At 45.7% G+C, this 14,863-nt stretch overlaps 1 protein-coding gene and 1 long non-coding RNA gene across 3 annotated transcripts in view; one reads left to right on the top strand and one right to left on the bottom strand.

Moving 5' to 3' along the window:
• Positions 1-5,902: 5,902 nt before the first annotated feature.
• LOC309627167 lies at positions 5,903-12,583 on the bottom strand. Its single transcript, XR_014243558.1, has 2 exons — positions 7,115-12,583; positions 5,903-6,478 (listed from the first exon to the last, which is right to left on the bottom strand). It is a non-coding gene; the product is annotated as an uncharacterized lncRNA (long non-coding RNA).
• Positions 12,416-14,863, top strand: part of LOC309627148 (uncharacterized protein) — a gene marked incomplete at both ends in the record, with an annotated part of 116,526 nt that continues 114,078 nt past the window's right edge. For both annotated transcript variants that reach the window (XM_082388864.1, XM_082388863.1), the window contains one exon: positions 12,416-12,596. In XM_082388864.1, the coding sequence (XP_082244990.1) occupies positions 12,416-12,596 (181 nt within the window). The remainder of the gene's footprint in view (positions 12,597-14,863) is intronic.

Genomic DNA, 14,863 nt, shown 5'->3' with positions numbered 1-14,863 from the left:
CTGCCTACCCAAAGGCTGGACCTACAAAGGATTGAGATCTGTAGTTGGTATATTCAGGACAAATGATAAAATTTACTGGGTTCATTGGCTTGGGGGCGATTGGTGGAAAGCAGGACAGTTTTGGGATCAGTGATCACTCTTGTGTGAAGGTCTATGTAGTCATGGGTTCTAGCCTCAACAGCTGCTTGCAGACTGGGGACTCCTCTCCTTCATCATGGCCTCTGACACCACCATTTATGGAAACGTCAGACTCAGCTCCCGATGAGGCTGTAGTAATAGCTGCTATTGCCATGGGCCCATGGATGCTTTCAGCTTGCTCATTCAATCATTCACTCATTCATTCATTCAATAAATGTTTATTGAATGTCTACTATGGGACTGTTCAAAATACTGGTGGCAAAATGGTGAGCAAAACCGCACATCTTTATTTTCATGGAGTTTACAGTTTGTGAAAGAAATACATGGATGAAAGTTATCCCTGCAGTGAGCATATACACCTGTGATAAGTGCTATGAAGGAGAGGAACTGGGCCTAGAAGGAGAGATCAGGGAAGAGCTAAAGCAGGAGTGCAGGGTAACAAGCAAAATGGGCCTGGGAGAGCTTTCCAAGCAGAGGGAGTACTACACGCCATGGCCTCCCTCTCTGGAGATGTGAAAGCAGCCAGTGTCTGGAATACTGAGAGTGAAGAGAAGCAAAGGCGAGATATGATTAAGGAGGGAAGGAAGGGCCTTTGTAGGTAGGGTCAGGGTTTTAGATGTTAAACCTATCAGCGAGGAAAAGACAAAAGGGTTTTGGGCAAGCAGATGACAGGGTCAGATTTGCATTTGGAAGCCTACTCTTGCTGCTTGTTGGTGAAGGGTTGCAGGGGGACCTGAGATTAGGTGCAGGGACTCCAGGTGGGCTATTGTCTTCATCTAGGAGAGAGCGGGTAGCAGCCTTGGACTCGGGTGGCGGCCATGGAGGCTGGGAGGTGGAGGTAATGAGAGACGTTGAGGAGTCAAGGCCTCGGAAGAGGTTTGCTCGTGAAGGGAGAGAGAGGGAAGGCAAGTCGTCAAGCAGAGGGATGCTCAGGTGGGCCAGGAAGGCCAGAAATGAAAGCAAGGGTCAGGGTTGGGGAGGCAGAGTTGGGAGGTGGCAGGGAGAGAGTGGCAGGAAGGCTTCTGTTTAATTTCCTTCCTTCCGCTTATCAACACTGCTCTAAGCCTGTTTTGTCCAACTTGGTTTCAGCTTTAAGCAATTTTGCTTTGGAGGTTAACTGTGAGGGGTCATTCAAGTCCTGGGTTCAGTTTTCGGTTTGTTTTTCAGGTCTGCATGTTTATGAGTGCGAGTCGGGGCGTGAGAGGGGACATAGGTATTTGGTCCTTCAGCTCTGAGTGCCCCCCCCTCCCCCCGCTTCTGGAATGTGGCTTTCCTGGCCCTATGCAGTCTCCACCCCCCATTCCCCCTTTCTCCTCACTAACTTTCACTGATGACCGAGCAAGTTTAGTTAGCCTGAGTTTGCTTAAAGCTTTTCTGGTTCTTGTTTTCAGCTCAGTGGTCATTCTCCCCTCAGGCAGTGTTCCTGGCTGAATGGTCTCACCTGACCCTGCAGGTGCTTCAGGGATTGTGAGGGTGGGGAATGGACTGAAGGCAGCTTTCATTTTTTTTTTTTTTTTTCCTTAATCCAGCTGATGTGTAACGGAGTCCCACCCCCATCCCAGGAAGTTTCACATTGTCATTTAGTGCCAAGTTGCCTACAATGACAGTATATATTACTCTTCTTGTATTACAGAGAGGTTGGTATTAGAGGGATAAAGATATCTCGACATTTGGGATAAAGAAACATTTTTTTTTTTTAAATAAACTTCTCTGCTCCTAACTTGTATGTCCATTTGTCTATCCAATTAACCAACAAATACAAACTCATTGGGCCATTTCTGCAGTGCCAGAAGTAGTGATGAGAAATGGGGGAATGTTTGTGATGAATGCAATCAGTCCCGGCAGCGCTTCTCAAACTTTTCCTTGAAGTATTCCGATGGTCAAGGAGACTGCAGGAGAATAGAGACATCAGTCTTGGATTGGGACACTGCTGCTGGTGGTTGGGACAGCATAACTTGAATCGTCTTGCCATAATCTCCCTTGAAATTTGTTTGAGCGCTTTAGTTTTAGTTTGAAATTTTGTGCACATTTTGCATTTGGCTCTATAATGTATCCATGTTTGTTTAATATTAGAAATGTCTCCCAAACTAAAAAGAAAATTGTTGCCCCAGTTTTGCGCATCCTGCCTATCCCAAGCCCCTTGACATATACCTGCGCACCCCCAGACCTGAGTATCACAAGAAAGATGAGTGAGAGAGCTCCATGTCCGCTGTCACACATACAAATGATGACAGTACAATGGAGAAGAGAGGCAATCCTGGAAGCAGGCATTAATACCATTAAAACATTGTCTTGAAGAAAGGATTATGTATTTTGAGGGGTGGGGCATGCATTCTAGGAAATGAGAGTTGCTTATGCAAGTGTGCGGAGATTTGAAATAAAACGACTTGTTTAGGGAATAAATTGCAAGAGCACAGTTTGTCGAGAAGGAAGGAGCTAGGAGAGTAGATTGAAAAGGACGCTGAATGTCACACCAAGAGTCTGAACCAAATCCAGAGCCGTTGATTCCACAGGCAAGGGGAAGTATCTTAAGTTTTCCTCAGGTGGGTTGCTGACCTAGAAATATCACGGAGCAGGACTCAGCTGTAGAGGGGAGGGCAGTTCAGAGGGCATGGATCCCAGGATTCCCCTCTCTCTCTGACCATCTGAGACATGGGGGTGGGTGTGGGGCAACCCACCCACTTCTAATTCTGATTGGGTCTGGGGTGTGGCCTGGCCATCTGTATGTGCAAATATTTCATTTCAGATCTGAAAGCACTTAGCCAGGTTTGAGACTGGCTGATCTTCTGCGATCCTATCGTGGGGCACAGGGAAGAGATGGAGGCCTAGAGAGCTGAAGCCGTTTCCCCAATGTCATCCGCTAATTATTGGCAGAACTGGGTCAAACACAGTCCTTTGGCTCCCCAGTCACGAGCTGCCCCACCAGCCCAGGCTGGGAGTTTTGACCTACGTCAGGGTTTCTCTGTTCCTCCCTCCCTTGCGTATTTCTCCATAACTGAAGGCATGTGGGAGGCCAGAGTTGTTTTGCAGGGCTCTGGAAGTTTTGTGTCCCAGCCAAGGTCAGTTTAGCATTCTTATTAACATGCTGAAGATAATGGATGTCTAAAAGTCTGAGGACATAAATATTTTAATGTAGCCATACCATGTTGCTGTTTCTTTCAGACCTGCACTTCAACTTTTATTTACTTTTACATGTTGCTGGCTTAGGGCCACAAGGTTTTCCATCAACAGAAATGGCTGCAGATTGAAGCGATTTGCTTTCTCCCCCAGCGCCGAAGAGAGACCCATTCTACAAAACAGGTGTTTTTAGATCAGGATGGGCTATTGGATGACACAGTGGGGAATACACTTAGTAAAGCACTGTCATAAATTGGGCTGGTGTCGGCTTCCTGATTTAATGCTTTGCTCTATTTAGTCATGAATTATATATTCTTTTTCAGACTGATCATTTATCCCACTGATAACGGGACAGTGTTCTACCCAGTGGGTTTGGCCCCTGACCTAAGAAATATACTGATGCGTCAAAATTCCCTGAGCTAACAGCTGGGATGAACTCTGGAGACTGTAAATCTGCAAAGGCAGAGAGGGGGCAGGCAGACCTGTGTGCTACAACTCTCCCCTCACTTAGTATTCATCGACTACCAGGATAGCTGAGCAATTCCTTGTCTGCTTTTTACCCAACGTAATTTGCAAATTGATTGTTCTTCCTTGGAAGTCTTTCTTAATTAAATAGTAACTGCAGTTATTACCCTCTGACAAAGGGGATATTTTAGTGTCTTGGCAGAGGATATCCTTAGCTCAGTGGATTATCTTTTGTTGAAGTGCCCACTGTAGACTATTGTGTGCAGAACTCTACTGGATGGGTCCTTCTCAAAGAATGAGATGGCACCTCTTGTCCACTGAGAGCTAGAATCAGGTGAGTTAATAATGCCCTATAACAAAATGTGTGTGGAATGCCTATGCTTTTCAATGCACTTATTTCAAACATCATTCCATCCCACTTTCACACAATGTATGGCAAACTCACTCCATTTGTCAGATGAGAAAACCGAGGGAGAGAGACCTTAGGGGTTTGCCCAAGCTCGTACAGAAAAGTGAGAAACAGGACTAGAATATAGGTGAGCTGCCTCCTGTGCTATCCTGTCTGCTCCCCATGTTCAGTTATGCCCACATGTGTTCATTCAACAACTATTTTAATGTGACAACTATGATTGGGCCCTCTGGGGACGGATAGAATAGCCGTGAGTGGACAGGTGTCTTCAATGCACATCAGCCTTCCAACCACAGCAGCAGTTCTGAATTCTTGATAGGTATCAGAAACATCTGGGAAGCTCATTTAAAAGCACAGTTGCCTGGGCCACAGCCTGGGGTTTTCCTAAGTCTGGGATATGCCCCAGCTTATACATTTTCAAAAGTTTTTGAGGTGAATCAGATGACCAGTCAGAGTGTAAGCCAGAGAACTAGGCTTTTGTCTCACCCCGGATTGCACACACACACACAAGGAAAGGTGAAGTAGAACTAGGAGACCCAGCATTGGAACCCAGTCAGCCTGGAGATTTGTAGAGGTACAAGTGTCAGCAGCAGGAGTGCCTCAGAGTCCCTATAGAGTCAGGCACAGTCTCTGCTCTAAGGAAACACGCCAGTGTGTCCCGGATGAAACTCTCCTGGCTTAAGCCAGGTCAATGTAACAGGCTGGAAAAAGAAAGCCTACCCCCTTTGCCCACACTGGTTCTTTCTCTCCTACTTTTCTCCTCTTCATTGCTTCCTCGCTTACTTATCCATACTCAAAATTCCCTTCCTCCATCAAAACCCTACTCATCCTTCAAGGCCCAGCTCACCTGCAACCTTTCCCCTGACATCTTTGATTTCCCCTCTCAAAGGGACTCTCTCCTTCCTCTATGCCCTCCAGCACTTTGTACCTCTATGGTTTTTACTTAGCCATTGTATACAAGGGCATATTTCTGCCTTGGGGATTGATTCTCTGTTCATCTTTGTCCCTCCTAGTAGCCAACACAGAACCTGGCACATTGGAGGTGACCAGTATTTGTTGGTTGAGTTAAATTGACTTACTGAACCGTAACAACTTCTGAGCCTACTCAAAAGTAATTAATGAATGTATCAGTTCAAACTTAGAACACATCTCCCCACCAACAACTTCTATACTTTGACAGTTTGAAACAATTTTTAAAAAAAGAAAAGCAAAACACATTTAACTCAGAATAGTTGGAGAATAATTGCTGGTTTCAATGATGAATCCGCCTTGGCCACTGGTAAGCTAACTCGGATCACGGATGTAATGAAATGTTAATTACCTGTGGATCATTTATTGTGCCACACAGCCACCCTGTGACTGCTAAGGCAGCCCTGCATGCTACTCTCCTTGTACCCTAGGGCTGACCTTGGCCCAGCCTCCTCCCCGTCAGGAGGAAAAACCTATTCCTGATGGTCTCCTCCCCTACCCGGCCCCTTCTCATCCTTCTCTCTTGTCCTGGACCCTGCAGAGGCTGGCCCTGGACAGGAAAGGGGTTGACAAAGTATTTGGCAGAAATGCGGCCTGGAGGTGGTTGGTCTAGGTGGGTGTGCACCCTGGCTTGGAAAGGCTGAAGGTCAGGTCTGGTGTTAGGAGAGAGCCCTCCCTTCTCTCTTTTGTCTCTCCCTCCTCCTTCCTGCCTCCAGAGTCAGGTGTGAAGACCTGCATCTGGCTGGCTAACTCTTCCTGCATAGCTTTTCTTTTTTTTTTTTTTTTTTAAATATTTCAGCTTACTTTTTTTTTTTTTTTAACTTTGGGTTTATTTATTTAATTAATTAATTTATTTATGGCTGTGTTGGGTCTTTGTTTCTGAGTGAGGGCTTTCTCTAGTTGTGGCAAGTGGGGGCCACTCTTCATCGCGGTGCGCGGGCCTCTCGTTATCGCAGCCTCTCTTGTTGCGGAGCATAGGCTCCAGACGCGCAGGCTCAGTAGTTGTGGCTCATGGGCCCAGTTGCTCCACGGCATGTGGGATCTTCCCAGACCAGGGCTCGACCCCGTGTCCCCTGCATTGGCAGGCAGATTCTCAACCACTGCGCCACCAGGGAAGTCCCCTGCATAGATTTTCTAGCCAAGTTTTTCAGGCCAGGGCCAGGAACACTCAAGGTCAACTCTAGCCAGGGTTCATCTTCCATACAAGCATGACAAACTTTATGTACCTACAGAGCTGATTCCTTCCACCCAGGAAAGCACCCATGGGGAATAGCCTCTTGATCTTGTCTGCACCTCCGGAAGTGGTGATGGGCCCACATGTCTCCCTGTCCATCATCTCACACTTGGTGGGATGCCTTGGCTTTCAGCATGGCCCTGAATCTGGAGGATAGGCAAACAAGATGTATTTGGGATTGGGAGAGTCACAAAGCTCTCTGCTGGAGAAACACTGAAGGATTTAGAGAAGAGAAAATCAGCAAGGCCAACACAGCTGTCCTTAGACTCTTGGAGGGTCTTCCTGAGGAAGGAGGACTGAACTTGCCCTACGAGATCCTGATGGGTAGAACCAGGCTGAGTCATAAATCCAATCCCTAAATCACCTTCCTTGTCTAGGCTCTGGCCATGCTCAATGGCCTCTGGTTCTATATGCATGCAGTTCCCTTTAGTGCAACCATCTCCCTGGATAACCTTGACTCCTCCTTTGGGAAACAGCTTACACTTCATCTCCCCAGAGCAAGGGGCCTCCCTTAAATCCTCTAGATCAGGTTTCCCTAAGGGACCCTGTTTGGGGCGGGATAATTCTGTGTTGTGGGGCCTGCCCTGTGCATTGTTAGGATGTTTAGCAGCCTCCCTGGCCTCTACCCACTGGATGCTGGTCGTATCCTTTCAGTTGAGACAATCTGAAATGTCTCCAGATATTGCCAGTTGTCTCTCGGGGGTTAAAATCCTCCTCTCCTCCCCCAATCCAGTTGAGAACCAGCACTCTAGGCCAAGGTGCCCATAGCACCCTGTACTTACACTCTTGTAGCACCCATCACATTGCTCACACGTCCAGAGTTCTCCATGCTTGTTTGACATCTGTCTCCTCCTAGGTCAGCTCCCTGATGGCAGGGGTGCATTCTGATGTTCTTTGCTGGTCCTAATTTTTCAGTTATAAAAAATGAGTGAAGAGATGAACGATTTAAACAAGAACTTTGCAGCTCTCAGAGCTGTCCACAGCATAGTTTCCCCCCCAAATTTATTTAATTTCCTATCACTGGGTAAGTCCAAACAAGGCAAACGGCCACTTGTTGAGAATGTCGTAGAGGAGATGTAAGCTCTGAATGGGTGATCTTGAAGTTTCCTTCCAGTTACAACATTGCATGGAATGTGGGCTTTCGGCCAACCACCCTCTGGGTAACTAATTAAATCACAAGGAAGAGGCCAACCACTCCTTCAGGAGTCAGGTGCTAAGTGTTCCTAGGAAGGGGTGATGCAGCTTGGGGAGTGACCTTTAAGTGGGTCAAGAGTCACATGAATATGGAATGCCTTTCCCTTCCCTTTCTCCTCTCCTCAGAGGTCATTTGACCCATATCCTCAGGGGTAGGATCATGCTTGAGAGGTTGAGAAAACATCCTTTCCCCCTTCCCCCCTAAGTCCCACTCTTCGGCAAGCAGAGCTGGGCAGGCTTCTGGGGTGTGAGGTGGGTGAGACAGGAAGGCCAGCACATTTCCCTGGATGGTGCACCAGTTGCCTGGGGCAGTGTTCTTTAGACTTTGAAGGTTACAGCATGTATGATTTATTGCTGTATTTTTCTTTCCCTATAACCCCCTTTCCAATGGGGCAAAGAACTGTAAGCAGAGACAAATGGTTGCCCTCTGAGCCCACACTTGATTTCAAGGGCTGTGGGAGAATCAGCTTCGGCTGCCATTGACTACCTGCCTGTGTGCCTGGCCCTGTGCTGGGCTCTTTCACATGTACGACCTCCTTTAATCTTCATAACCCAACAAGGGAGGTGCAATCACATCTGTTTTTCCAAAGAAGCAACTGAAGGGGTCAGCAACTAGCCCAACATCACAGAGCTAGTTAGGAGCTTGTGCTTGGGGCAGAATCTGTCCATATCTGCTATGCCCCCTGCATGTCCTGCCACGAGCAGAATGTGAAAGCCTTCTACCCCAAGCTCCTGTTTTAAAGAGTCCCTATGAGTTGGCATTGTCATGATGAAAACTATCCTTGAACTCAAATTCCTGCCACTTTTGTGGCTGCTGCTTAAGATCTTGCCGTGATTGACTTGATTATGTTTTTGCAAATCTCTCCGTACATATCTACAGCTGAGCTGCCTTATATCATTATACTTCTGACTTAACATGGCGAATTGCACACACATGTTTATTTCTCTTTAAAAACAAAATAAAAGCAGAGGAATAAAGAAGGATAAATCTACAAGGACAAAGAAAAGGAGAGTGAGGATCTCAACCAAAATTTGGAAGATGGAAGCTAGATGGATGGACGATAAATGTCCTGGCATACCAGAGAAATCCGAGACCCAAATGTCTGGGGGTGGGGTGGGAGTAGAGTGGGGTGCAGGGATGGCAGAGGAAGATCTGAGACCACCTAGATCCTTTCTACCTCCCAGCTCAGCTATATGACCTCTCCTGTCTGACCTCAGCAGGCTGAGTACAGTATACTCTCTAGTGCTCTGGATTCAGACATGCCAGGTGGAGTCAGGGCCTGGGGAGAGACACTAGTGGAATCAGGGGCTTCAATTAAAGTTTGCACACTGAATGAGATTCCACCAACCCCATTCTCCTGATTGGCTCCTGGATTTCTGGAAGCCAGGCCTCTGCCCAACACCCCAGGTAGGAGATTGAAAATTTTTTCTCGAGGGAACCTAAGAGAAAAGGCTAAAATATTTGGATATTTGGGGCATTTTCCAGTAGAAGCCTGTGGTACATAAGCACTGCCCATGCATACAGACCATCCATTCAGTGGTAAAGCACCTCACTTTAGAAAGCATTACGCTGTGGTATTGCTCAAACTGGATCTTTCCTCGTTATCAAACAAGCAACTTGATTGCTATTGAGACATCACTGCAAACTTAATATTTGAATTTGATGACCTTCTAATTGCAAAAGCCTTAGTCCTTATTCCTTTAAAAATTTTGGCCTCCTCCTTTGCAAAGCTGGCCCTCTTCCTCCATACCCCACCCCACTCTCCACCCAGTCTTCCAAGTGTGGGGTTGGTTCGTTCAATTTTATTCTGACATAGATTGAAGCTTGGATCTGCTTCATGGGGGCTGACAGGGCTAATTCCCATTGTATATTGTTTGACGCTAGTTTAGCTATTTTACTGGTTATTTTTACTGTGTTGGTGTTTTTTGTGTTTCTTGTGTTTTATGCCATTTTTCTCCACCTTACTCTTTGAATGCTCTGAACCTGATCCTGGTTTCCTGGGAATAAATAACAAGTGCTTTAAAGCTTGTTGTACTCTTGCCAGGTGCCATTATCTAGAAATATGTTGGCGTCTCATATAAACATATGTTTAGATTTCTATAACTAAATGTATCCTTACGTATAACTTATTATTGTAACGGAATTCATCTATAAAGATATACCTTTATTTACAGGTGAGATCTATTAAGCTTCTGTATTTCTATTCAGTTGGTACTTGTGCCCAACAAAGAATGTGTTATTTTTCCTTAGGAATAAAAATCACATTATTTGTAAAGACTTAGTAGAGCTTAAATGAGTATAAGCAGTATTTACCTTAACTAGATACTTTCAACATTTATCATTTAAAAGTCCCATGTTCAAGGACGACGTTCTGAGGCATTTCAAGGTGACCTGTAGCTCTAGAGCCAAAACAAATGAGAAAATGTGGTAAAGCGCTGCTATTTGTGGATGTTTTGCAAAGGAAAGCAGAGTGGTGGAGTGGAAATGACAGGAGGTTGGAAGCCAGAGACCTAGCAGGCTCAAGCTCTCCATTTATTGACTGTATGATCTTGGGGGAGCCACTTCACCTGGCTGTGGGACCTAGATGAAATGGGAATCATTTTCATCACCTCACAGTTTATTATGAGTTGAGTTAATGTGTGTGAAAGCATGACTGTAAATCGTTAGGCGTTATTTTTTTTTAATTTTTAAAATTAATTAATTAATTTATTTATTTATGGCTGTGTTGGGTCTTCGTTTCTGTGCGAGGGCTTTCTCCAGTTGCGGAGAGCAGGGGCCACTCTTCATCGCGGTGCGCGGGCCTCTCATTATCGCGGCCTCTCTTGTTGCGGAGCACAGGCTCCAGACGCGCAGGCTCAGTACTTGTGGCTTATGGGCCCAGCCGCCCCGCGGCATGTGGGATCCTCCCAGACCAGGGCTCGAACCCGTGTCCCCTGCATTGGCAGGCAGATTCTCAACCACTGTGCCACTAGGGAAGCCCCCGTTAGGTGTATTTCAATGGCTGTATACCCAAGCCTGTTTTTTCACCCTGTTGCCCACAGTGCCTTGGGCAGAGTACTCATTCAATCAACATTTGTTGGATAACAAATTAATGAATGAATTTGTGAGTCTGGGTTTTCAAAATGTTTTTGCACCCCTCTGAGTCATTTATAGACATTTATAAAATCGAGAATTTATAAGTGGTTCCTGGATAATCAGATCTCTTGATTCAGAGGTAAAAGATAACTTGTTGGATTTTCAAGCCTTTCTTGCATATGGGACAGTAACTGACAGGACTGATGATGAGGAATTGTCTTCATCCTGCTCGAGTATAAGATCACGGATTGGGAGGAACTTAGAGATAACCACTTTCTTCTCAAATATGAGGAAACTGAAGCCCAGAGGCTCTTTGAAGTCGGTGACTTTATATAACTTTTCCCTTCTCTAGCTCTAGGGCTATTGTAGATAGATGTACAACAAATACATTGATAATATAATCACAGTAGCTCGTGTCTGACTGTGTCACAGCTCTGTGTCTCAGTTTCCTTGTCTGCAAAATGAGGCTTCTGGTCTCAGTCTCCAAGGTCCATTACAGCCCTCATACCTGGTGCTTACAGAGGGCCTGGGCAACACTGATGCCCCAAAGACAAATTCAGGGCCCATCAGGGAAGGAAAAAAAGCACTGTTAAAGTTAAGTCTAGCATCAGTTACATTGAAATTTAGACTTTGGGTGGTTATTGCAGAAAGTTTTTGAAATTAAAAAAAAAAATTCTATGGCTTTGTCACTTCCTATTGGAGCTGCCACAGAGCCTGTCTCAGGGTTACACCCAGGCCACCTTTTCAGACCACACTGGTTCCCAGCACCCTCCTTCCTTTCTCATAGAATGTTCTAGTATGTACATACATCCATACACACATAGTGTTGATACATCCAAGTCTGGCTGAAGCATGGGAGGCCATTTCTTACCTGGAGAGGAGAGAAAAGAGCAAACTTACAGAGGTCCTTTCAAGGTTCCTGTAGCCACTGTTCTGGAGTCTCTGGCTTCCTCCTGAGATGTAATTGGAAACACAGTTGGCCTCTGTCTTCTGTTCACTGATCCTCTCCTCCATCCAGCCTCTGCTTAGCCAAAGGGCATGTGGTCCCTTGCTCCTAGAGGAGAGAGAAGACAATTCAGGCAAATCAACATATGCCTTTATGTGACCTCCATTTTACCGGGCTTTTTCCTGAGGCAGGACTTTTCCTACACTTTCTCTCCTCATTATATTTTTGACCTGTGGCTATTTCTCTTTTATAACCATCTGACAAGAGGGCTTATGTGCTTTCTTCAGAAAGGTGGGAGAGACAGAAAAACTGTGTAGAGTTGCTTGTTCCATGGTAAACCAAAGAGTAAGAAAACTCTGAGGTGGGGAGGGAAAAGAGCAAAGGATGTGGGTGAATGGGTGGTCCAATGCCCAAGTCCTGCAAGGGAACCATCCTTGAGTCATCTCCAGGGTCTAGACGTGGTTCCCAGTAAGTACACAGCATCAGGAGGCTTCCTTTGGAGTTTCTTAGCAACATTAGCTTCTTTCCCTCATTGTGAACATTCCCTGAGGAAAATTCTACCCCTAGTTCATTTTCTTCACATACAAACACAAAGAAGGGAAGACAGTGAGGCAAATGACCATTACCTTTTGCTCTGGCTCTCCTCTCCTGAGGTCTGAAGGGCTCCTGGAATTGAGCTGGAAGAGGCAAATGTTAATTTACACAGCCTTCTCACCTGCCACTCTAGGATGTCATTAAACTAGAGAATAAGTTAGGGCGTCCTGGAAGGGTGGCGTGTGCTCATGGGGATGTAAAGACAACCTTACCTAAGGTACATTTTACCGGTGATCACTAGCATTTCCAGTTCTCCTCTCCTTTCTGAAGATTATGAACATGGAATATTGTTTTATGACTCCCTCTGTAGGCAAGTTCCCTTCTTCCAACACAGTGAATCCTTCTTCAAGCCTTATGTTGAAAGGAAGGTGCCCCAAGATCAGTACAGCCTGGACCACTGAGCCACCACATGGAACTACCTCCTGGAGAGTTACTCATTCCCACAGCAGTTGGCGTGAGTGAGATTTTAACTTTTCTTGCATTGTGCTTGCATTAAGTCACTGAGATTGTGGTATGGTTTGTTTCTGCAGCGCGACTAGCACATTCTGACTGACACATAGATTCAGTCTTATGTGTGTGTCAAAACCACCTTAAGTGCTTTACAACTGATCCCAAAGTTTCTGATCCTGTAGATCAGAGGTGGGGCCCAGGAATCTGCATTTTAATTGTATATTAAATCACCCACAGACATTCTTGTTCAATATATCTGTGAATCCACTATTTCCTGAGGCCCACACATGGAGAAACACTTGACGACCAGCTGAAGACATTCATTTAGATTGCTTGCTGTTTAAGTTGTGTTTTTCTGTCATTTTAAAGGCCTCAGTTACTTTCTAAGTCATCAGAAGAATACAAGGGCAGGAGGTGAGTTTACCAGCAAAGAAGTGCTCACGCTAACCAAGATCACAGACACAGGAGGGACGCTTACCTCATAAGCTTCTTCTGGGGGTTCAGGGAGATAATTCAACAGGATACATAAATCATTTTAGTTCCTTGTCTGGAACAAGGAAGGTGCTCAGTAAATGTAGTTTCTTTAAAAAGGAGAAAGAAAAACTATGTTTCAGGAATGGTTTCATTTCAGTAAAAAACAATTACAGATTACCTTCATAGTTCCAAGCCGAGTTAGAGACAGGGAGCTACACCTGTCCCAGCTATCAGAGTGGGGTCTGGTAGGGGACTGTGCTGTGTGTGTGCCGTGTGTGTGCCACAGCACAGAGCTCTGCCTGATACGGGCTGTGAGAATTGTAAACCCAAAGCACTGAGGGAGTTCAGAGAAGGGAGAGATTTCAATTCTCTTTGACTATTGACTTGCTACTGCATAGTAACGGTAATATCTTCTAAGAATGACAGTCAGGCATTTCTCACAAGGGCTAATGAATCACTCCATTTAGCTGTGACAACAGCAAGGCAAAGAAATATCTACAAGGGCCCAGACGTTATTTTTCCAGCCTTGTCCTGGGGATATAATGTGCCTAGAAGTTATGAAAAATTAGCTGCTTGTGGCAAATCTACATGGAACCTTTTATAAAAAATGGAAGTTTGGGCCTGAGTTAATGGGTTATTATTGGCAAGGGAAATCAAGTTGGATAAGGAGGGTGGGTCCTGGCTAGGAAGGACTTTGAAAAGCAGCAGAAGAGGTTAGACTTGACTCAGGAAGCCCAGGGATGAGTAATAGTGCCAAAGGCATGGACCAAACCTCCATTTAGTCACAGGTCATTGCTGTACTTCAATGTCCCAACAGTCAGTTTACACAGGAAAGCTGAGGGTACAGTCACCAGACCATCATACAGGGTCATGGAAAGGAAGTAAAAGAGAAGTAATTAGAAAAAAGCAAAATGAAACTATAGATGTGAGGAGAATACAATTCTATGCTATTTTTCAACCGTGCTAACTTCTTTTTTCTTACCATTACCGTTTTCCTAGGAGCGAGCATCTCTAAATTTCACACTGCCATGTTTATGCTTCCAGGTACCTGAGCGACATTCAGAAAGACCAGCCTCTGGGTGCTTTCTGTGCTTTGGGAGGAAGAAGGTATCCTTGTAGTCAGGGTGCTTAAGAAGCAGAGCCTTGTGTTGGCAGAAATGTGTGTCCATATGTTCAGGGAGGCTGTTCTGGTCAAAAGAACATAGCTGACCTCAAGCTGACCTCACGTCCTGGGTGCTGTGTGGTCAGATGCCAGGCCCTGGGGACCACAGGAGAGCAAGCAGCCTGGCGGAGGAGGAGCAGGACGGGAAGGCCTCCAGCGTAAGGTGGCCACGGGCCTCACTGCAGTTCTGGGGTGCTCACTCTAGCTGCCCCCGTCCACGGGCCCCCTCGGCCTCCCAAGTGCTTCCTCACTCCTCTCTCCACCTCGTGCCCCGTCAGCCCTAAGGCTTTGCACCCTCAGGGTTCCTGCCTCCTCATGATTTGGCATCCTTGTGGCCCGCAATGGCCCCTGCTCCTGTCTTTCAATATGGCTTTGTTTTTTATTGCAAATTACCTGCTTATATCTGTTTTATTTATTTTTTCCAACGTCAGCTCCCGAAAGAGAAAAATCTGACTCCACCAGCTCATTTTATTTTGTACCATGTCATTTTCATTAAAAAAACAAAAAACAGCTTCAGTGAGGTATAATGGATACATGAAGAATTTACACATAGTTAATGGAGACAATGTGATGAGTTTGGGCATATGCAAACACCCAAGATATCGTCAGCACAATAAAAGTGTGGGCCACTGGTG

The sequence above is a fragment of the Balaenoptera borealis genome, assembly GCF_965194805.1.
Source record: "Balaenoptera borealis genome assembly, chromosome: 3".
In the NCBI taxonomy this organism is placed as follows: domain Eukaryota; kingdom Metazoa; phylum Chordata; class Mammalia; order Artiodactyla; family Balaenopteridae; genus Balaenoptera; species Balaenoptera borealis.
Note: the sequence above shows the minus strand (reverse complement) of the source record. Positions and strands in the feature narration are given on the sequence as shown.